This window comes from Cokeromyces recurvatus, assembly GCF_025118155.1.
Source record: "Cokeromyces recurvatus strain NRRL 2243 chromosome Unknown BX663scaffold_1, whole genome shotgun sequence".
NCBI lineage: Eukaryota > Fungi > Mucoromycota > Mucoromycetes > Mucorales > Mucoraceae > Cokeromyces > Cokeromyces recurvatus.
This window is the reverse complement of record NW_026251387.1, coordinates 1,187,845-1,209,997: the sequence shown is the minus strand read 5'-3', so window position 1 is coordinate 1,209,997 and position 22,153 is coordinate 1,187,845. Positions and strand designations below refer to the sequence as shown.

At 30.9% G+C, this 22,153-nt stretch overlaps 8 protein-coding genes across 8 annotated transcripts; 5 read left to right on the top strand and 3 right to left on the bottom strand.

Annotated features, from left to right (window-relative positions):
- Positions 1-420: 420 nt before the first annotated feature.
- BX663DRAFT_492413 (uncharacterized protein) lies at positions 421-1,359 on the top strand (the record flags this gene model as incomplete). Its single annotated transcript, XM_051525208.1, has 1 exon — positions 421-1,359. The coding sequence occupies exon 1, from the start codon at positions 836-838 to the stop codon at positions 1,355-1,357; it is 522 nt and encodes a 173-aa protein (XP_051387903.1). The 5' UTR covers positions 421-835.
- A 263-nt stretch (positions 1,360-1,622) lies between these two features.
- Positions 1,623-2,807, top strand: BX663DRAFT_425616 (UNC-50; the record flags this gene model as incomplete). Its single annotated transcript, XM_051522497.1, has 7 exons — positions 1,623-1,769; positions 1,831-1,877; positions 1,944-1,969; positions 2,034-2,099; positions 2,157-2,277; positions 2,359-2,606; positions 2,677-2,807. 7 exons carry the CDS (start codon positions 1,623-1,625, stop codon positions 2,805-2,807), a joined length of 786 nt encoding a protein of 261 aa, XP_051387902.1.
- Positions 2,808-3,069: 262 nt separating this feature from the next.
- Positions 3,070-4,179, bottom strand: BX663DRAFT_492405 (40S ribosomal protein S2; the record flags this gene model as incomplete). The annotated part of the gene is made up of 3 exons (XM_051525207.1): positions 4,158-4,179; positions 4,013-4,044; positions 3,070-3,808 (listed from the first exon to the last, which is right to left on the bottom strand). The coding sequence occupies exons 2-3, from the start codon at positions 4,041-4,043 to the stop codon at positions 3,072-3,074; spliced, it is 768 nt and encodes a 255-aa protein (XP_051387901.1). The 5' UTR covers position 4,044; positions 4,158-4,179.
- BX663DRAFT_464347 (Polymerase/histidinol phosphatase-like protein) lies at positions 4,180-5,760 on the bottom strand (the record flags this gene model as incomplete). Its single annotated transcript, XM_051524017.1, has 5 exons — positions 4,180-4,858; positions 4,954-5,111; positions 5,174-5,269; positions 5,334-5,361; positions 5,421-5,760. 5 exons carry the CDS (start codon positions 5,758-5,760, stop codon positions 4,296-4,298), a joined length of 1,185 nt encoding a protein of 394 aa, XP_051387900.1. The 3' UTR covers positions 4,180-4,295.
- A 585-nt stretch (positions 5,761-6,345) lies between these two features.
- Positions 6,346-8,089, top strand: BX663DRAFT_482164 (isocitrate dehydrogenase [NADP]; the record flags this gene model as incomplete). The annotated part of the gene is made up of 6 exons (XM_051524401.1): positions 6,346-6,600; positions 6,714-6,813; positions 6,868-7,028; positions 7,137-7,685; positions 7,755-7,945; positions 8,008-8,089. 6 exons carry the CDS (start codon positions 6,346-6,348, stop codon positions 8,087-8,089), a joined length of 1,338 nt encoding a protein of 445 aa, XP_051387899.1.
- A 233-nt stretch (positions 8,090-8,322) lies between these two features.
- Positions 8,323-9,219, top strand: BX663DRAFT_492388 (uncharacterized protein). The gene is made up of 3 exons (XM_051525206.1): positions 8,323-8,665; positions 8,744-8,806; positions 8,868-9,219. Exons 1-3 carry the CDS (start codon positions 8,371-8,373, stop codon positions 9,143-9,145), a joined length of 636 nt encoding a protein of 211 aa, XP_051387898.1. The 5' UTR covers positions 8,323-8,370; the 3' UTR covers positions 9,146-9,219.
- Positions 9,220-10,232: 1,013 nt separating this feature from the next.
- On the bottom strand, positions 10,233-15,637 carry BX663DRAFT_492385 (uncharacterized protein). The gene is made up of 4 exons (XM_051525205.1): positions 14,858-15,637; positions 14,752-14,792; positions 11,564-14,674; positions 10,233-11,466 (listed from the first exon to the last, which is right to left on the bottom strand). The coding sequence occupies exons 1-4, from the start codon at positions 15,520-15,522 to the stop codon at positions 10,262-10,264; spliced, it is 5,022 nt and encodes a 1,673-aa protein (XP_051387897.1). The 5' UTR covers positions 15,523-15,637; the 3' UTR covers positions 10,233-10,261.
- Positions 15,638-18,960: 3,323 nt separating this feature from the next.
- Positions 18,961-20,660, top strand: BX663DRAFT_539305 (uncharacterized protein). Its single transcript, XM_051530713.1, has 7 exons — positions 18,961-19,007; positions 19,085-19,304; positions 19,359-19,507; positions 19,591-19,661; positions 19,736-19,801; positions 19,868-20,145; positions 20,202-20,660. The coding sequence occupies exons 1-7, from the start codon at positions 18,979-18,981 to the stop codon at positions 20,445-20,447; spliced, it is 1,059 nt and encodes a 352-aa protein (XP_051387896.1). The 5' UTR covers positions 18,961-18,978; the 3' UTR covers positions 20,448-20,660.
- The last annotated feature ends 1,493 nt before the right edge of the window (positions 20,661-22,153 follow it).

Sequence of the window (22,153 nt, the reverse complement as noted above, 5' to 3'; positions counted from 1 at the left end):
CCTTTTCTTTTTTTTTTTTTTCCTTAAAACGTCACACTATTTATTACATAACACTAAATTATAAACTATTTACTAGTCTGTTTTTCTTCAGTATAATAAGTGTGCAAAAATGTCAAAATTCGATATTCTTTATCATACTTTACTATTTTTTTTTTTTTTATTTCATAAATAAAAAGATAATAAATCCCACAAGTTGTCTATGAAATATACTTTATATTAACTGTACCGGCGCCTTAATTTTATGAAACCTTTAACTCATTCATAACTTGAATATAAGGGCATTTTATTGTAGGTCGTGTGCTCGTCTAGTACACATGCATCTCTATCAATGTTTCCAAGAATATTGTTTACTAGATAAATAAATTGCGATGAATGTCTTTCTTTTACCGTTTCATCGTTTTAATGTTTAGTTACATTTTGAAAGAAAAAAAATAAAAAATGAAAAAAAATGAAAAAATGAAAAAAATAAAAAAACGAAAAAAAAAAAATAACCTTACATATAAAAGTGAAAATGTCATGTATTTATTTATTTTATTTTTATGTGTCTTTAGTAAGAGGCTTCAATTGTATCAAACAAGTGCTAAAGCTCGTTTTAAATTCACTCTTCTTTTGTCTTTGATATTCCTTTTTATTACCTATTTATACAACACATACCTTCAAACATACGTTTATAACAATTAGAACAACATTTTCATCGTGTACCTTAAAAAAAAGCCAGTCCATATAGAATAGATAAATGTTGTTTGGAATATTAAAAAAAAAAAAAAGCTTATATAAATCATGAATACTTGCCATTACTTTCTTCTTCTTGTTCTTTTATTTTCATCAACATAAAATGCCTCCAAAAGTAGTACATGAAAAGAAAAGAAAGTATAACTGTGTTCAACATTCTTTAATAAATAATGGTAATATTGACAGTAAAAGATCAAGAATGACAAAATCAAATGACTCTATCATAAGTGATCCTACTCCCTATTCCTCTTTATGGCTTCCTCCTATTTCCAGTCTATTAGAGACTCCCTCTAACAGTAGCTGTTCTTCGTTAGCTTCCACTGTCTTGATGCCTTCTACTAACAGTGATGTAATCTCGACAAATATAAGCAATTCTTCTTTTGTTGATTATTTATACTATCCTTATTACCAAACGAGTTTTAACTGTTATGTACCTCAACCAAAAGCAACTATAATGCCTATGATTCCTTATTTCTTTCATCACCAGCAATTTGGTATTGAAGCCTGTATGCTTCAATTAGAAGCACAGAAGCAACAGCAGCAGCAACAACAACAACAACAAAAGAAATATTTTTATTCTCAAATGAATGGCTATTACAATAATTATTATAATGCTTTTATTTAAATTTATTGCACAATATATATTTATTACACTTAACTTGTAGAATGCGTGCACGCATTAAATAAACAAAAATTATTTATAGAGATATCTTTTTTTTTTTTATACATGTTTGTAAATGTTTATTTTATTAGCTGCTGCAGCTGCAAGATTTAAAAAAAAAAAAAAAAAAAAAAAAAAAAAAAAAAAAAAAAAAAAAAAAACGTAACTTATAAAAAAGCAGTCATTTTATTTTAATTCGTTTCTTTTTTCTTCCCCCTATTGTATGAATATGGCCTCAATATTACCAACAACGCATTCAAGCAACTTCGGCTCATCTCATAGTTCATCCTTTTACTATAATGAAAATAATGGAAGATATCGAAGGAATACGAATATTCTAAAACGTTTATTTCGATTCCCTCATATGGACTTTGAAGTAATAGCAATAATAATCTTGATGATGAAATAGATAGACTCATCTTTTATTTTAATCTTAGTTTGCACTATGGCAAATGGGTTACTTATTAATTGCGCCGAGAAGGGTGTAAGTGATTTAAAATAAAATAAGATGATTAAAATTTTTGTTAACACGTCTTTTATTATTATATAGTTATAGAAATATTTATTATCATAAACGTAAAGTATTTATGGAAAGAAAAAAAAGAAAGAAACGGAATATAATATTTATTTGAAAACATAGAAACAAAAAATCAATGGTCAAGAGATGACCCAGCCTTCATTGTTCTTTTAGCATTATTTTTAACATGTAAGAGTCATGCATTATATATATATACGTCAATGGCACTAATTAAATAGATGTTAGTGTCTGGCATTATCTGGGGATTCACATATAATTATAGTGTTTTAGACATCATGAAAACATCCTTCTTTATGGTGTTTATTGATTTGTTGTTGGTTGGATTTACTATTTCAACTGTGACATGGTAAAAAAAAAAGAGGAGAAAGAAAGAAAGAAAGAAAGAAAGAGACGATGAGCAGAGATATGACTTACACATTTAAAATAGGTTCATTACCAATAAGTTCTTGATTCAAAATATAAATAGTTATGCTGTAGCACAAAAGGTAGAATGGGCTTATGCATTTGACATTCATTGTAATTCATTTGTTCCAGTTTATATGATTTTATACATTATTCAACTCTTTTTTTTGCCACTGATATTAAAAGAGAATTGGATTTCAATGTTTATTGGTAATTTCATGTATTGTGCTGCATTAATTTGGTATACAGTGGGTACATTTTTAGGCTTTAATGGTAAGAAATATACTATTATGATATCTATTATTTTTTTTTTTTTTTTTAACGATGGCCGTCCTTTTTATAGCTTTGCCCTTTTTAGTTCATACTGAATTATTCCTATATCCTATTGCTTTGTTTATTGCATTATTTGTAGCTTCTTTATTCGGATTTAATATTCCCCAGTATACGCTTGGACATTATTTCAGCAATAATTAAGATACACTCATTTTTATAGAATTTACAACAATATACAATAATATAGAGATCTGCTTATGTAATAACATTTATGACAATTTCAAATAAAAAACAAATAATGCATGATCATTTTTATATTTCTAAAAAAAAAAAAAAAAAAAAAAAAAAAAAAAAGGCATGCACACATACACAAAGTTTTATGTTTATATACTTGTAATAAGTTAATTTATTTCAAGAAATAATTAAGGGTTTGTGTGTGTATATTATGTATAAAGTTGTCTTTATTTACTTTCTTTGCTTTTCAGAAAGGAAATGAGAGAACTCTTGGTAGGGAGTCTCGGTGAATTCAGTTTCTTCCCAAAGATCAGGGGTCAAGAAACCATAGGTGTTACCGATGGCAGCGAAAGTAGCCTTAACAAAGTTACCGAGGGTACGAGTGGAACCACGAGAGGTAGTATAACAATCGGTAATACCAGCCAATTGAAGGACACGCTTAGCAGTGGGAGAGGCGACAATACCAGTACCACGAGGAGCAGGGACTAAACGAGCCATAACGGAACCACAACGACCACTGACCTTACAGGGGACAGTGTGAGGTTCACCAAGGTTAGTACCCCAATAACCACGACGAACGGGGATGATGGAAAGCTTGGCAAGGATGATACCACCACGAATGGCAGTAGCAACTTCCTTAGCACACTTAACACCCAAACCAACATGACCGTTTTCATCACCAATAACAACAAAGGCCTTGAAACGAGTACGTTGACCAGCAGTAGTTTGCTTTTGAACGGGCATGATCTTCATGACTTGATCAGTCAACTTAGGAAGGAAGTAATCAACAATTTGATATTCCTTAATAGGCAAAGAGAACAAATAGATCTCTTCAATGGACTTAATCTTACCAGCTTTGACAAGACGACCGAGCTTGGTGACAGGAACCCATTCGTTCTTCTCTTCTCCACGACGTCCACGACCACGGGCGCCACCGCGTCCACGACCACGTCCAAAACCTCCACGTCCTGAATAATGAATATATAATTATAAAAAAAAAAATTGATTAGCAAAAAAAAAAAGGAATCTCCAATGTACATGTTGCATTGCGTAATATTCATCATTAAACAAATGCTGATAATGCGTCTCATAATCTTTTCTTTCCTATACATTCCCTCTTTCCTCATCTTTTTTTTTTTTTTTTTTGTTTGTTCAATCATTATAAAACATACCACGATTACCGGCCGTAGCAGAATCAGCCATACTATTATTAATTATAACAATAAGAAAATTCAATTAATTATCAATTCTTAAAATAATCCATCCATATCCAATCTTCATCTATCCCAGGCTATTTATTGCTTTCATGTTACTTACTTGAATTTATATATGTATATATAAAGGAAGAAAGAAAAAATTCAACTGATCATCATCTTCTTTTCACATAATACCAGTACTACCTTCAATACTATTTTCCATTTATGGTAATTATCCGGACCGGAAGCAATTATAATTTTATTTTTTTATTTTTTTATCATAATACAGTCTTTTAAACACCCATATAATGAATGCTCGCACAAGCTCAAATGCCAATATAAACATTAACATCCAAAAAATAAACCAACCAATGACATTTTTGTTGATTGTCAATATTTCAGGATGACAGAATGAACCCTGAAAACTATACATGCCCTTACTATCTGAATAAAACATACTAAAGTAATCACCTAAATAGCTTAAAGGCGTTAAAGCCAAGTAAGAGGAAGGTGAATCGACATAGACTCGTGGCCTTGTCCCTGCTGGATCAAATAAAAATGAAGTACGTCTGCTACGTATTTCTTGCATGACTGAGTTACGATTGAATTGAGTAGCATTAATAGTAAGCCATACTTGAGCACCTATGGAAGGATGATGAAGATCCATTCCCACCATTTGTATCAAGTTATATTCATTCGTAGCACGGTATGAAGCTAAATCAAATGTTTCTTGATTGATTATTTCAAATCCATCCACTCCCCAACTAATGAGTTTTTCAATGCTTGGATGATTAGGTAATCTAGGAAGCTGATATCCATTTTCTAAATAAAATAAAAAAAAAAAAAAAAAAATATTCATTTGTATTTGTACACATGTAAATTTATTTTCGGCGCTACTTTTCATAGTTTCATTTTACCTGTTGTGTTGCTCCAAGGAATATGATTGACAATAACTAGCCCACCTAATTCGTGTACTCGATTTATAACTCTTTGTAATTCTTCATCAGTAGGGAAAGGTGCAGTTGCTTGAACAGTTTCGTTAATATTCAGAAAATTCATATGAATTCGACAACAACTATATATGATCTGCGTAAGCCTACTTTCTTTTCCTTTTTTTTTTTATAAAATACACTTTACGTGTACTCCATGCCCGGAATAACAACAATTGAATTGTTGTATTCTTCTAACGCTAATTTCTCTGCTGCTAATCCACCTTCGATTGTATTATGATCACTTGAAGATATAAATGTATATATATTTAAGTAAATATATTGACAAGTAAATACAATGAACTTACGTAACTGCTACTGCATTATATCCATTTGCTATTGTATGTATAAAAATTTACTTTAGTTAGCCATATTTATCAAATAACTAATTTTACCTAAATGCCACTCTAATAGTTGCCGTACATTCATTTTCCCATCACTATAGGTTGAATGAGCATGTCCATTCATTAAAACATTATACTTGAATGAAGTGTTGTATGGTATTAAATAACTACTTGGATCGATTTTCCAGTCAAATTCCAAGTTAGAAAAGTCTTCAACAGGCGGCATACCATCCGTATATCTTAGCCCAATACCTATAGCAACTAAGACACCTAATATCACTATAAATGTTGCAAAACGATGAAATAATCCCAAAAAATAATTCTTATGCACATGAACGAATGTCTTTAGAAAGAATTTGCTGTTCGTCGATGAAGAGGATATTGGTTCCATTGTTACCAAAATGCCATCATCTCTATTAACATCAAAAGAACCACTTGGTTTACTATTTACTGGTTCATAATATTTTAATGTACTATTCATATCCTCCTCTACTACTGAATCGCTTTTTTGGTCTTTGGCTGAGATATGTACATCCTTATTAATCATGTTTGTCTGAGATTATATATACGGATAAAATAAAATAAAATGATATCCTTGCTTTTATTTTTACTTTTTCAATTAATATTCTGCTGTTTCTCTTTTTATTTTAAAACAGTTTCAAACTACTAAAGGCTCAAAGTGAATCAGGCTAACAATGCTCGGGAAGAAAAAAAAAAAAAACCAAAGTGTTACTACCATTTGTATGCGTTAGGGTTGTTGTAAGATAAGATACACATATTCTTTTCCCGATGATTATCAATCAAAAGTCACTATTTTGTGGGGACTAACCAGTATACATTCTTGTAATATTATTGACTCATATTATGGCATATAAAACAATCTATTTTATTTTTATTTTTTATTTTTTCATTTTTTTTTTTTATGTATTATTATTAATTTGTCCTTTTTTTTTTTAAACAATTAAAGAAAAAAGAAATGCTTCCTATTCAAACAATTACACGTAAAACAGCTTTAATAGCTAGTGCTAATGCATTGGCTGCTACTCGTTCTGTCCTGAAGGCTTCTTATACAACTAGAAATAGTCGAATCTCGGTTGAAAACCCCGTTGTTGACTTGGATGGTGATGAAATGACTCGAATTATTTGGGCTGATATTAAGGATAAACTTATTTTGCCCTACATCAATCTGGATATCAAGTATTATGATCTTGGTATACAGAATCGTGATAAAGTAAGCATGTATATATATATATATGTGTGTGTGTGTGTGTCTATACATACATACAAAGATTAGATTGTTTATATATATATATATACACTCTATTCACAAATATATATGCATAGACTGATGATCAAGTTACTATTGAAGCTGCTGAAGCTATTAAGAAATATAACGTTGGTATCAAATGTGCAACTATTACACCTGATGAAGCTCGGGTCAAAGGTTTAAATAAATATGCACACGTATTAAACAAAAATTAATTTTTTTTTCTTGTAGAATTTAATTTGAAGAAAATGTGGAAATCACCTAATGGTACTATTCGTAATATTTTGAATGGTACTGTTTTTCGTGAGCCTATTCTTATGGATAATATTCCTCGTATTGTTCCTGGCTGGACTGAACCTATTGTCATTGGTAGACATGCATTTGGTGACCAAGTAAAAAAAAAAAAAAAAAAAAAAAAAAAAAAAAAAAAAAAAAAAAAAAAAAGGTTCTTAACCCCTTTTTTCTTCTTCTTCTTCTCCCCATGTAAATAATAATAATAGTACCGTTCAACTGACTTCTTGACAAATAAAGCAGGCAAATTTGAAATGACATTTACCCCCGCAGATGGATCTGAACCACAAAAATGGACAGTCTTTGACTTCCCATCTAGTGGTGGTGTCGGTATGGCTATGTATAACACGAATGAATCTATCACAGGCTTTGCTCATAGCTGTTTCCAAATGGCCCTTCAAAAACGTATGCCCCTTTATCTCAGCACTAAAAATACGATTCTCAAGAAATATGATGGCCGTTTTAAGGATATCTTTGAAGAAATTTACCAAACTCAATATAAGGAAGCATTTGAAAAAAACCAACTTTGGTATGAACATAGACTGATTGATGATATGGTTGCACAGGCACTCAAATCTAAGGGTGGCTTTGTTTGGGCATGCAAAAACTATGATGGTGATGTTCAATCAGATATTTTGGCTCAGGGCTATGGATCTCTTGGTTTGATGACTTCAGTTTTGGTGACTCCTGATGGTAAGACGATGGAAGCTGAAGCTGCTCATGGTACTGTTACAAGACACTACAGAGAATATCAAAAGGTAAGGGAGAATAGCATCATTTATTTATTTATTTTTCTTACAATTATATATCGTAAAAAAAAAATGAAGGGTAATCCTACTTCTACAAACCCAATTGCATCCATCTTTGCTTGGACAAGAGGTTTAAGTCATCGTGCTAACCTTGATAACAATGGAGCTTTGAAAAAATTTGCTGCTGATCTTGAACAAGCTTGTATTCAAACTGTTCAAAGAGATAATGTGATGACAAAAGATTTAGCTTTAACCATCCATGGAAAAAAGTATGTACTACAGTAAAATTACGTAAATTTAGTTCAGTTTATTAACTTTGGCTTTATTATAGTCTTAAACCCGAACACTATGTTACAACATCAGAATACATGAAACAAGTTAAAAAGAATTTGGATGCCTCTAGATCAATCTAATGAGTGTTATATTAAATGATATATGCAAAATGTATGCAACATATAAAGGCATTACATTTTATTCATTATAATATATCATTTTTTTAAAAAAAAATAAAATAAAATAAAATAAAAATAAACGAATCAATGAAGAATCATTAATCAACAGATCTTTTTTCTGTTACACGTATTAGATTTTGTTGTATATATATAATAGACATTAATTTTTCTTTTTTCCTATCTTTTTCCACCCCTTTTTTTATTATTATTATTATATTACATATACATATACGCATATATATATGCTGAACAGTACTATAGATAATCCTAATTCAGTAGAAACTTCATCTCTTTTATCATCACACCAAAATAAGCAATATTATCATTCAATAATTTACAAAAGTCAACAAAATTCAATAAGCGACATATGTCAGGAACAATCAGACAATTCAGAAGAAAATAAAAATAATTCAACTACTAATAAAAATGAACAAAACTTATCCATCTTTACATTTCTTTATTGGCATTCTATTATTAATCAGTATTCATCTTCTATTTATCTAGAAAATAAAGCAAGTGTCGCTCGCGATCATTTAGGTAATGTACTTTAATAGACAGAGAGAAAGAGAGGTTTATTCTATAGTTGTTTATATATATCTTTACTGTATATAAAAGCGAATGAACGAACTTATTTGGCTTGGTTACGTACAAGTTTATCTATAATCTCTGTAGGCATAGGTATGATAATGATATATGCATATATATGATATCAATTTAAATTTATGCGTAAATATTATAGGGATTACACAATTGTTTCGATTAGAGAAAAAGACAACACAAACTCGTCATTATCATCAACAAGACAAAGCATCTATCTATGGTCAAATGATTGGTTTTTTATTCATAATTATTAGTATTTTGTTTTTAGTTTTTGCTTTCATCCGATATTTTCATACACAACTAGCCTTAACTAAAGGTTATTTTCCTGCGAGTCGATCTACAGTCTTGATTGCATCCTCGTTGCTCTTCTTCACCATGGTTTTTGTGCTAATTATAGTATTCAAAGTGCAACAATGATCTTTTTCCCCGTGATGTATATAATCCTATTGTACTTGTTTTAATATAATTTTTTTTTTTTTTTAAAAAAAAAATTACCCCGTTTATGACTGTAGTTGCTCAAGTGAAATAATAAAAGTAAATTATTACTTATTATATAATAAAGAGGTTTATTTGAATAAAATTTAGTATATTGAACTTTATCGGATAATCGTTATTATTAGAGTGTTTGAACATCTAATAATTATTCTGCTTATCGAATTATGCAATAATATAAATTATTACAATAGGAATATGACTATGATATGTTGTCACACATTTATACTATGTACACATACATGCATGTTAATGAAATTAACAATACCCATTATTTTGTAGAAGTGATATTGTTATAGCTGGAGTATTCAGTATATCTGAATGCCAATGCATTATTCATTTTAGAAATAATAGCTTGTTTCAAAAAAAAAAAAAAAAAAAAAAAAAAAAAAAAAAAAAAAAACGATAGCCCAGGAAGAATAAAGAATAAACTAATTGAACAGATGCAAAATAATTAAAGGAGATATAATGTTTTCATTAACATTGTTTATTATATGCATACACACATGTATATTATACATACTATTTTTGTATTATCAAATCTTAGACTTTTTTTTTCTCATGGTAAGTAAACCTTTGTACATTCTCAAGGATAGCCATAATGATACGATTTATAATTAAATATAATATTTCTTAGATATGACGTTAGATTTCAAGACATGTAACAAATACATATATAAAAATATTGAAAAGTGAAATAATAGTATTAATTCTTTTGATGAGAGTCGTATTTATTTATTTATTTTTTCGAGAATAAAATTTGTTTATTTTTAATACATATGAATAGTAGCTTTATAAAAGAAACCTTTTTTTCTTTTTATTATTATATAATACAGAAGGAATGTAATGGATAATTATTATATGAATATTTATATTTATATATATATATATATTTAGATAAGAGAAAAAAAAAATATAAAATTCTCGGAAATGTTATCACATATAAAAAAGATAGATAAATAATATGTATATTATATTAATAAAGAATTAAGCAATAATAATATTAGAGTTACGAAAAAAATAAAAAATAAAATAAAACCATTAAGCTACTGCTGTAGTAGCTGCAATATTTTCTGCATTAGTTATCTCTGTCTCTAATACTTCAGTAGTTGTTGTTGCTTCTGCTGCTTCAGTTGTTGTTGTTATTGCTGCTGCTTCAGTAGTGGTAGTAATAGTTACCTCCGTTTGAGTAGCAGGCTCAGCTAAAGATGTTGTTGTTGATACATTAATTGGAGTTAATGTTGTTGTTGTTGTTGTCGCTGTCGCTGTCGCTGTTGTTGTTGTTGTTGTTGTATTAGTAGAATTTGTAGTATCATTATTCAGGATCATTGCAGCAGTGACGCTTGCAGGTGGGCTATAGCAGACTGCAAGGAATTCCTCCTGCGTCATTTCATCGGTCAAAAGTGGAATTGTTAAAGTATATGGCGTGTTTTGTTGGTAGTAGTACATGTTAGAAACGCTAAAGGCTCCATCAATAATCACAGATGCATTTTGAGTGACATTATAGGTAAGATCCATGTCAGCAAACGTAGCCAATAAGCCAGGTATATCAGCACCATTATCAATCTTTACCGGCCATGGACCAGCGGTCGCTGTAGATTTAGGAGGAATGGTCAAGGGTGATGCTAACTCATAATCAATAGAACCAACGAGACGATTTTCTCCAACATTACCAGCTACTGTACACTTAATGACCTTGTGGCAGTCAGCTTTAATATGAACGACTGTAAAGGGAACTTCAAGAGGATTGTAAAGCGTTACGTCAGCTTGTGCTTCACCACCATAGATTGAAAGGATATCACTATAGACGCTAATATGTTTAATAAGACCATCTTTGATACCATTCATAGTTGTTGAGAGTTTAAGTTGAGAGAGAGCTTGTTGGACAGGAGGGATAGTCGATGAAGAAGGAGCACCAGCAATTGTCAAGGGAACTGCGGCACCAGTCAAGTATGAGGTTAACATAGTACCCATGGCTTCAAGATTGGTAGCACCCTCACCAAGATGCATTTCGGTACTGAAAGTATTGACGCCGGGAACGATAACAACATTATTCAAATAAGCCTTACCAACATTAGTATTACCAAATTGAGGCATTTGAACATTAAAATTGATGTCACCAATAGAAATTGTGATATTAGATGGGTTGTTAAATTGTGTAGTTAAACTAATCTTGATATAGTGTGAAGCAGCGCCTGTAACTTTGATATCAGTAATAGTAGCAACACCACCAAAGCTGTTAAAACCTATGTATTTTTTAAAGAATTAAAAAAAAAATATTAGATTTAAAAAAAAAAAAAAATTATAATCTTTTTTTTTTCCTTTCTATTATATGTTTTTTACCAGCTAAATGTGTGTCAACGTCAAATGTAACGCCAGGAAGAGAAAGTGTACCAACAGCAGTTTTAGCAATAGCGTTTGATGTACCATTCAAGCCGAAGACAACTTCAGGAGTGAGTGTCAAAAGACTATTGAATCCTGTAAATAATTCGCGATCAGCCACCTTGAAAGGAATATTATTGAACGAAGTAGTAATAAGTCCAGAAGCATCAGTTGTAGCAGGGGAAGCAGGAACATCCAATGTAGCAACTAAACCACCATGATAAGTAGCCTTTACCTTCATATCAAGTTGAGAGACACCTAAAGAGAAGCCAAATGGGTTCTTTAATTGTGCTTCAACACGACTAGAACTAATAGGTGGATTCCAAACATCCTTGGTAAAGTCTAATGTCATATCCTTCATTTCAACTGAGGGGATCAATTCAGGAATAGTCTCAGGGCCAGGTAGGATAACATTTTCAATCTTGATTGTCTTGAAAGCAGATGTAAGCCAACTGACTTCACCATTATCGCCAGAACCAGAGGCACCCTTAACGGTTAAAGTTGATGGTTGTCCTGCAAGATAATGACCGAAAACGGTTGTAATAGCCTTAATACCTTCAGCGTTTTCTTGAGGAATCAGAAGGCCCTTCATGACCATAGAGGATGAAGCCTGTGGAGCAAAGTTGGCAGCACCATCTGAAGCTAAAGGACCCAAAAGGATATTGCCAAAGTAAGTTTCAAAACCGGCACCTCCAAGATTGAAACCGACCTGACTTGGATTCTTGATGACTGTGTTAGCTACAAGTATGATACCACCATTGTTGGGCGCATCAGAAGGTAAAGTGAAAGATGAAATAGTAACAGCATCCTTAAAGCCATTAGCACCTGCTAAGGTAACATATTTGTGAAGCGTGATGCCTGTAAAAGTAAAACCAAGTGCTTCAACAGCAACATCAGCTGATGTAATTTCCCATTCAAAGCTGTCATTATTAATCATATAAGCGGCGAACTCAGCCATTGCGTTCTTATCGGTTACAGTAAATGTTCCTTGAGTATCAAAGGTAGCACCTACATCTGCCTTTGCTTGGATGTCTGCCATTGTTGTCGTACCAAGTTTTTTACCCTTCCAAGCAATAGTTAGTGGTGATGGGAACTTGATAACAGCATCCATTGGACCAGTATTAGCAACACTACCCTTCATTTGAACTTTAAATGAATCCTCAGTAACAGAAGACATAACAATTGCACTAAAGCCAAGAACAGAACCATCTACAATCTGTTGAACGATGGGGTGTCCGACAATAGGGATAAGAGCAGTAACAGAGTTATCAACAGCAACAGCTACATCTGCTTGAGAGAAAGCAAGATCATTTACATATTCACCAATAGCAGTAGTGGAAGAAAGAGAGAGATCAACCTTTAGGGCCTTCATTGCATTGAGAACATAGTCTGAAATGTTAAAGTTACTAAAGACACTAGAATCAGGCGTAATACTCTCTCGGCCTTCAATGGAAAACCCACCCATATTAAGCAAAGCGTCAAGAACGGCTGTATCCATATTAGCTTGAACGGCAAGCGTACGTAGCAGTAGAGCGACAGCAGCAGGTTCAAGGTTCATGCTCATAAGCAATGTCTGAGATTTAGCAGCTGATTTACCAGGAATAATAAAAGGGTTACTACTGATATCTTGATCAATATTACCAACAGGCATACCTAAAAAGGTAGCAGCAGAGATAACCTTGGAGATACTTAATCCAGCTGTAAAAGGGTTAGCAATCGTAACTTGAATACCAACCATACTTGTTGTAAGAGTATCAGGTAGAACAGACATAGAGGCTCCTTGGATTAAGGCAGTTTTAAGACCAGGAAGGGTAGATGAGAGAGAGACGACGCTTAAGGCTTGAGCAAGTGACGTAATGCTGGTCGAGTTAGGATGTCCAGTAATATCAACAGCATTATCAGCGCCCATAATAAATGTGCTTAACAGGTTTTGTCCAACATCAGATGACTTTGGATCGAAAGATGCAATAGCAGCTACTGTATTCTCACCACGATTTAAAGTAAGATTATTTAAAGTAACTAGACCAAGAGTAACGTCACTAGCGCCCATGTTGAAACTGACATCACCTGTATTGATACCAAAGTCAGAGGGATTAGCCATAGTGACATTGATTCCAAGATTCAAACCAGTTGTAGTACCACCAGTAACATCAAGAGAGTTAATGACAGTTGCAGAGCTGTTTAAGAACTGAAGACCCTTGAGTGAAGTAGGTACAACAAAGTTGATCCCTGTTAAAACAATGGGACCAATTGGGGTATTCGTCTTGGTAGAAGCATTACCAGCGATCATAAAGGTGTAATTATTAGAAGCAGTTAGAGAGTAGGTGTATTGATTGTAGAAACTTTCTTTGCCAGAGATACCAGCCAATGCAGTGTTAGCTAAACCAAATACAATAGTACCACTTTCAGGATTAGTAACAGCAGGAACAAAAGGAGTTTGCATAATAGCAAAGTTTTCAGTATTGGCACCTGTTGTATTAATAGCAAGTGTAATATTTTGAGAAACTTCTGTAATATTTAAAGAGAAGCCAAAGGGTAACTTATAGCCAGCCGTGACAGCGGGGGCATTGATGACAGGAGAATAAGGGGATGCAGCATCAAACTTCAAGTCAAGATAACCCATACTGACTGAATTGATAATATTTAATGGAGAACCAGCAGTTAACCCAACATTTAGACTCACTGACTTGAAAGCCTCAGAAAGCCAACCAACAGGATTTACTCCGTCTGGAGCAGAGCTTAACCCAACGGCAGTAGTATTAGAGAGCTTTCCAGCAACATAATTGGAGAATAGAGTACCAATCTTTGCCAAAGAAACTGTATCATTATGTGGTTGAAGTGTGCCTTTAAGAAGAATTTGGTTTTCACCCTTAGCAAGATTAACATTGGTGCCAACGACAGTACCTAGTGGGACACCATCATAACCAATAGCCATTGAAATTGTACCTAGCTGAACGCCAATGGGGGAGGGACTTTCTAAGATAGTACCTAATTCAACAAGAATACCACCATTGGGATCATCACCAGGAAGTTGAAATGAAGTGATTTTTACATTTGGGAATCCATTCATACCTAAAGTAGGAAAGTTTTTTTTTTTTTTTTCGTTAATAAACAACGTAATATAAATCAGTTTATTTTATATTATTTACCATTTAGGGTGATTTCTTTGTTAAGGTTAACTGTTGCAGTTCTATATATAAAAAATTAGACTTGGTCAATTTAGAAAAAAAAAATAGAATAACTAATTAGATATACCTGGAAAGGGCAGTAATATCAAGTTTTCCTTTAAGAGTCCATTTAAATTGTTCAACAGCCAACATTGTCTTTGAAAAAGAAGCAAACGCGGCCTGGTTTCTGATCAGAAAAGGAGTCACTGCATTTAATTTTCCTTTGCCTCCAGCGATACTTGTTCCATTAAAAATGAAGATATCACCAAGATGAGTTTCGTTATAATAAATTTCGACAGGGTTATGGAACTTGAGCTTTGCATGGAATGGACCTGTATGAGAAAGATCGCTTTCCATACTCATGTAAAAAGTTGAATTCATATCATCCCCATTACGTTTAGAATAAACAGAATTGGCTAAAGAATCAGGTTTATTAAATGATATTCCAGCAGCAGTAACATCAATCTTGGATTTATTCATCAATGATTGTGCAATCTTAGGGAAAATAACAAAGAGGATAAGGATAACAAGAACAACAATTATGATTACTGAGATAATAGAACAAATAATCCAGTATTTCTTCTTTTTGTAAAATTTGCGTTTTTGAGGAGGAGGAGCTTTTTCAGTATATTCTTCCAAAAATTCATCAGTCCGAAGACCGTTATGTTCATTACTAAGTGTATTGTGATAGTATTCACCACCATCAGTAGTAACTACCTGATGGTCATACGTTTGATGTATGCTACCAGTCATTACTATTTATAAAAAATTGAGTAAATATATTAAATGTGTTATTAAAGAATGGAGAATATTAAATAAAAGGAATGTAAAATTAATAAGTTATATATTAGATGATATAAAAGAAAAAAAAAGAGAAAAGAAGTATAAATCTAGTTATTCTACATGTATAAGTATTTATATTACTGAATACGATAGTATGAATGAAAATTAACTAGAGGTATTCGTTGCACAGTTGTATAAAACTAGTCATCCAGCTCTATCCAGAGAATGCTTTGTTGTAGCAAAAATTCTGTAATCATTAATAAAGTACTACAAGGATACAAAAAAAAAATACACGACACAAGAATTTAAAAAAAAATAGAATAATTGTAGCTTTTCTGTTGCTCTCCATGTGAAATGCCCATAAACAGTAGATAAAATATAGATGAAAGACAGCTATATATGGAGTTTATGGCTGGTAATAAATTTCCAAAACGTATACAAGCATTATAACATTCAAGCATAAAAAAGAAAATCAAATGACTACCAAAATAAAACCTAAGAAAGATGTTTTATTGCCCTTTTGATTTAGTGCTACAAATATAAATCATTTTATACAATTCTGATTTGTATTGTGATTTACTATAAAATATTATGTTAATGAGGATGATGATATACTCAGCGTTACTAACTCAAGCAATAAAATTATAACATAATGGAATTTAACTATTAAATTTAAGCCTTTTGTTATCTTATTATTTTATCGAGAAATGTGTGTAGATTTGCAAATAAATTCAAGAAAAAAAAAAAATAAAATAAAAAAAATATATAGCTGTTAAAGGCACGAGATGTTCTTTCATTTATAATTGGAATCTCCGAATTCAGTGTATTATAATTACCATTTCACACAATAAAGGTGGGAAGACAAAATAATATTTTTTATTTACAAATGTCTGTTAACAAATATTTCACTATGCAAAAAAAAAAAAAAAAAAAAAAAAAAAAAAAAAAAAAAAAAAAAAAAAAAAAAAAAAAAAAAACATAAATCATAGAAGAACTAAGTATAGAATTGTCAGAAATTAATATGTTTAAAATAGTAATACAGACGGTCATCAAAGCTAGCGAAGAAAAAAAAAAGGTAAGAATGTGCATAGTTTTATCGCTTATCAGTTATAATTGAATTCAAATTCACATCCAAGTTATTTTTACTACATCACAAGTTATTGAATAAAAGAGATCCAAATTCTTGCTAACATATAAATATATATATATATAGCATAAAAGGAATTTAAATAAGGTGATCCACATGTAACTTTTATATTACATTCATCTTATCGATTCAATGCTATATATTTCATTAGTATCAGCAGATAAATCAATATATATTGCGCTTATATATGTAAGATGAAAGACATTTTATATCGTTTATTTATTGTTTATTAGCATGATATATTGAATCTTTCAAATTAGACACATTTCTTTAGTCCTATATATACATATAAGATCAATATAGAATAATGGAATATTTATAATATCATATAGTATATTACATTTGAATTTTTACTGTTTTTTAAAGTTAAATTTCGAAAGAAATTATATAAACACACCCAAGCTTTGATTACTACCCATTATTATTGTTATAATATGCAGTGGTTAACAAAATCAATACTTGCAAAATATATTTCTATCGTATCTTATATTCAGACAATGCAGTATTGCACAAAGAAAAAAAAAGGGGGGGGGAAATACTTATATTTTAATGTTCAGACTTACAGCTTAAAATTAGTGTTATCCATATATAGGAATTTTAGCAAAATGGGGATAAGAGCAAGAAAACTCTGAGTTTATTTTCATCGTGTGTAAAGGAAATATTAATGCTACAAAACCACCAAACAATCAAATATCTATGGAATAAAAGAATTTAATAAGACTTGAGAAAATATGAATTAAAGCTTGTAATATTTAGCCATTTCGATTATTAGTTTTATATCGATTCTTGAACGTTGTATCAAATTGCTGTAAGCTTAAAATTCACTTGACATATTTTAAAATTTGACATGCTTTTTTTTTTTTTTTTTTTTTTTTTAAAAAATTTAGCTTATTGCATTTGAAGTTTAGCTTTTTTTTTCACATGTTTTTTTTATTTGTCTTATTTTATGTTAAAGACTATGAAAGGCGAAATAACTTCTGAAGATCAAGTGCACTTACATTACCTAGTTGGTTAAAGTTGAAGAACAATGATAAAAATCTAAAAGATCAAACGAAAATAAATACAGAAAAATAATTAAAATAAATAAAAAAATATGGTGTAGTATCTCATATATCTTATTCTCTTTAATATTTATCTCAATACACGCATACACCGTTTTTGTCTATATGGACCTTATAATCTAATAATATCGCTCATACACCATTTTATACAATTCCTATAAGTATTGATAAAAATATCTAACTACTATACTAAATATACATTAAGAGATTTATAGGTTTTATTTTTATTTCAATAATCATTGTTATATAATTCTTTATCCTGTTACACTAATAAGCGTCTAATACTTATTCAACTACACTCTAAAGTATTTAATACATGCTATCTTCTATGTTGATTGTATAATATAATTATAGATTTCTAAGGTCATATCTTATATTTGAATAAAAGAAAAGGCCTATTGAAATTTATCAAATATTAATGTTCGCTTCAGTAGATTTAGAAAAAAAAAACGTTTCCCACTTAAGCTTTCTTTAAAATTCCCGAGTAACTAAAATTTTATATGTTGGATAATATACATATTTTTGTGTTATTAATAGGACAGCAACTCAGATCCATGGGCAAACGAATATTGTTTATCTTATAGGCAAATGCTTAGGTGAACTGAGCAAAAGATTTAAATAGTATCTACCTAGCGATTACAAGATTCAACATATCATATCCTTATACAGTTACTCCTTTGCCAATAAATTAGTCTTCATAACTTTGTCAGTAGCAGCTTTAACTATTTCATCATTGTCTTCCATTATAGGAGACACTCACGATTAATAATGAAAATAAAAAAAATAAGGTTCTGATGTTACCTAATGATACAAAGCCAAATAAAAAAAAATGGCATACATGATTTAAGTTATATTCAGCTTTATCACAATATCCTGAGCCAAGTTCTTTTATATTATACAAATATGTGACAAATATAATATCCATCAGATACATTCTTAAGATAAATGAATCTGCATATTGGAATTTATCTATGCCAACATTAGATATTCTATGAAAATATTTCTCTAAGCAAAAATACAGTTAATGACTTTATAGCTTTTACTTTTTTTTGTTATGAATAAAAGCCATAATACCATCTCATTCATTTGTAAAGTATGCTTTATGTATGCTCACAGTCGTTATATATCTTAAACTCCGCTATTAATGATTACTACATTTGAGAATACTATTCATACTTTTTTTTTTTTTTTTTTTTTTTTCAAATAAATCATTTTACAATGACGAATGATATTTCCTCACGCATCATGTAAATCCTATGGAAATAGATTAATGTTCATTTATATAACTCTCCCTCCTCACCCCCTTTTTTTTTTAATTTAATAGGCAATTTAACTCTGCGCAAGAAGAAATAGATTACTGGCGATCTCATGCAGAAAATCTTGAAAACACTTTACAAGATACAAGAGCTGCTTTAGATGAATTTCAAGTATCCTCACGTGAACTAGAAGAAGAACTTGAAAAAGAATTACAAGCAACCGAAAAAGCCTACATTGATTTAAAGTCACGTTGTGAACATTACAAGAGAGATGCAGAAGATTGGAAGGTATATTGTTAATTGAATAAATTACAAGTTTCACTTATATTTTTATCTATACAGGCAAAATATACAGAATCAAAACATGAACAAAATATCACAATGGTACAGATGCAGCGAGAAATTGATATTCTAAGAGCAACTGAGGAATCATTTCGAAAGAAAATTCTTGAATTGGAATTAGATAATGATGATCTAGAAAGAACAGAAAGGTTAAAAAAAAAAAAAGAATTACACACACACACACACACACGTTTACATCTCATTTCAAATAATTATTAACGTTCATATATAGAGCTGCTACATCCTCATTAACCGATCTTGAAATGAAGTTAAATAAAGCTATAGAACGAAATGTCATACTTGGTATAAAATAGAGAAAAAAATAGCTATAAATTCCATGTTCACATATTTTATATACACATTTTTTTTTTTTTTAGAAAACGAAATTCAGATAAAAGATAATCTGATGGAACAAATACAAAGATTAAAGGATGAATTAAATGGTAGGTTTAAAATGGTTGATAGGAATATTCTCTCTCTTTAACAAAAAAGGTACTTTGCTTATTTAGAGGTAAATCAAGAATTATCAGTTCTACGAAAACAGTCAACAAAACAGTCAGAATATATTATGGAGTTGGAACATAAAGTAGAAGATGCGGAAAAAAAGAATAGGAAGCAACAACAATTACAGCAGAATAGATCACTTACACCTGAATCAGGTACAGGCTATTATGAGTCTTATTCTCGAAACAGATCTACTCGTATACCCCGCACACCAACGACTGGATCTTTCTCAACTTCTTCAAATCCTGTTAAAATGGTTCAAGAGATGGTGGGACGTGTTAGAGTAAGTTTTCCTTTATAACATTGTACAAATATACTAAATCTTTGTATATTGTTTAGAACTTGGAAGCAAGATTACAATCATGTCGCTCTTTGGTTACACCACTTTTAAACCCACCTCCTTCATATAGTTCATCCAATTACATTCACAGTAATAGAGATTCGCATTTATTTTCAACAGGTAGTCGTTCTTCTTCTCCAGATACAAGCAGCATTCACTCTGGAAGTCCTATGAACTTTTCGAATATTAAAGCTAGAAGACCCTCTGAATATATGAAATTGGATTTAGATACCAACGATGAATAAATGAACAGTAATTCAATTATGTTTACAGTTAAATGTGTTTTATAGAAATATTTGATTAGGTAATTTATAGCTTCCTCTTTGTCTTTTTTTTTCTCTTATGTAATCGTCCCTTGTTTTTTTAAAAATTTCTAATAATTATATTAGATAATAGCACTCTATTTTTCTTGAAAAAATAAATAAAAATAAATAACATACACAATAATTGGAATAGGCTATATATTTATATATAAATAAATATGTATATTAATAGTTGAAGCATACATATAAGATGTTATACCGTATTATCTAGTCAACAGAGTATGAGTGTAGATATATAAATAGTCATTGATATTTTCTTTCCCTTATAGTAGCATTATTATTAAGGTATGTTGCTCTATGAAAAAGAGAAAGTAAATGAGAGAAATAATTAAGGAATAGATGAGGGGATAGTGGTGGTGGTATTGATGACGTCTATTATTATTTATTCTCTTGTTTTGAAGATAGCTGTAAGGGGAGAGGGTTTGTGTTGATTGAGGATCCTTATGATAACCTAATAAAGGTAATAACTTTATTCTTTGCTTTAGTGCTTACTACTACTAATATACAATTATGTTATTTCCTGAAATTAATGGAACACTTCAAAAAAAAAAAAAAAAAAAAAAAATCAAGCACTATAAAAATTTAAAATTGGGACATTTCAAGACTTTTTTTTTTCAGGTTTCAAATCAATTAATATGAATCAATTTATATTCGAAGACGGTAAAGGCAAGATGTTCAATGAAGATAGCAATGAAGTTACTGTGCTTCAAATGGAAGTTGATGACCCCAATTTTCCACTTGGCGATGTTACTAATTACAGTGAATATCAGTATCTTAAACCTCCTGAGAAACCAAAAGGCGAACGAAATGAATCAAGTAGTAATAAAGCAGAAAGCGTCCACACTTCTGAGAATGATACGTAAATACTCACAACATATCATCGTTGTAAAAAAAAAAAAAAAAAAAAAAAAAAAAAAAAAAAAAGACATGGAATACTTCTTTTTTCTAGTAAATGAAAAGGGAATGTCCGTTTGCGGCGCAGCCAAACAGATGAAGATTCCTTCAAGTACTGCTTTCAACTGGCATAAAAAAGGTACTGAAGCGTTGGATGACTTCGTTGAGTTGAGAAAGGCCGGAAGTGGAAGACCTGTAGGCAGACCTCCGAAGCTAACTGACGACCATCGAAATTATTTGGTAAAGCTTGTAGATGAGAATGATACAGGATGGACTCTTGACCAAATGATGGAAAGCTTGACGACCGAATTTATGGGTTTGCAGATTTCTAAGTCTGCTTTTCATGAGTTTGCCAAAACAAAATGCAGAATCAGTTTTAAGAGAGCACACTTTCAACCTGAAGAAAGAAATAGTCCTGAGAAGATCGAGCAAAGATGCAATTGGGTCAAGCACTTGGAGAATACTGATATGGATTTTGAAAGTAATCGTGTATTCATTGATGAGGCAGGCTTTCATATAAACAAGAAGCGATCTTTTGTATGGTCACGAGTAGGGACTCGCGCAACTGTAAAGATCCCAAAGACAAAATCGAAAATGACGACAATCCTTGGAGCCGTTTCCGTTATTGGGGTTGTTAACGTAAAAGTTAGGAATTCCAAAGTTGTTCAATCAAGAAAGAGAAAGCTGGAAAGCAATAAAGAAGACAAAGGAATTATGGATAGTGCAAAAAGAAC

Coding starts and splice junctions, on each gene's coding strand:
- BX663DRAFT_492388 (XM_051525206.1), top strand. CDS start 8,371: ATGCTGAACAGTACTATAGATAATCCTAATTCAGTAGAAACTTCATCT. Junction 8,666..8,743: donor TGTCGCTCGCGATCATTTAG/GTAATGTACTTT, acceptor TGTATATAAAAG/CGAATGAACGAACTTATTTG. Junction 8,807..8,867: donor TATAATCTCTGTAGGCATAG/GTATGATAATGA, acceptor TAAATATTATAG/GGATTACACAATTGTTTCGA.
- BX663DRAFT_492385 (XM_051525205.1), bottom strand. CDS start 15,522: ATGACTGGTAGCATACATCAAACGTATGACCATCAGGTAGTTACTACT. Junction 14,675..14,751: donor CAAAGAAATCACCCTAAATG/GTAAATAATATA, acceptor TTCCTACTTTAG/GTATGAATGGATTCCCAAAT. Junction 11,467..11,563: donor CGTTGACACACATTTAGCTG/GTAAAAAACATA, acceptor AAAAATACATAG/GTTTTAACAGCTTTGGTGGT.
- BX663DRAFT_539305 (XM_051530713.1), top strand. CDS start 18,979: ATGACGAATGATATTTCCTCACGCATCAT. Junction 19,508..19,590: donor GATCTAGAAAGAACAGAAAG/GTTAAAAAAAAA, acceptor GTTCATATATAG/AGCTGCTACATCCTCATTAA. Junction 20,146..20,201: donor AGATGGTGGGACGTGTTAGA/GTAAGTTTTCCT, acceptor TATATTGTTTAG/AACTTGGAAGCAAGATTACA.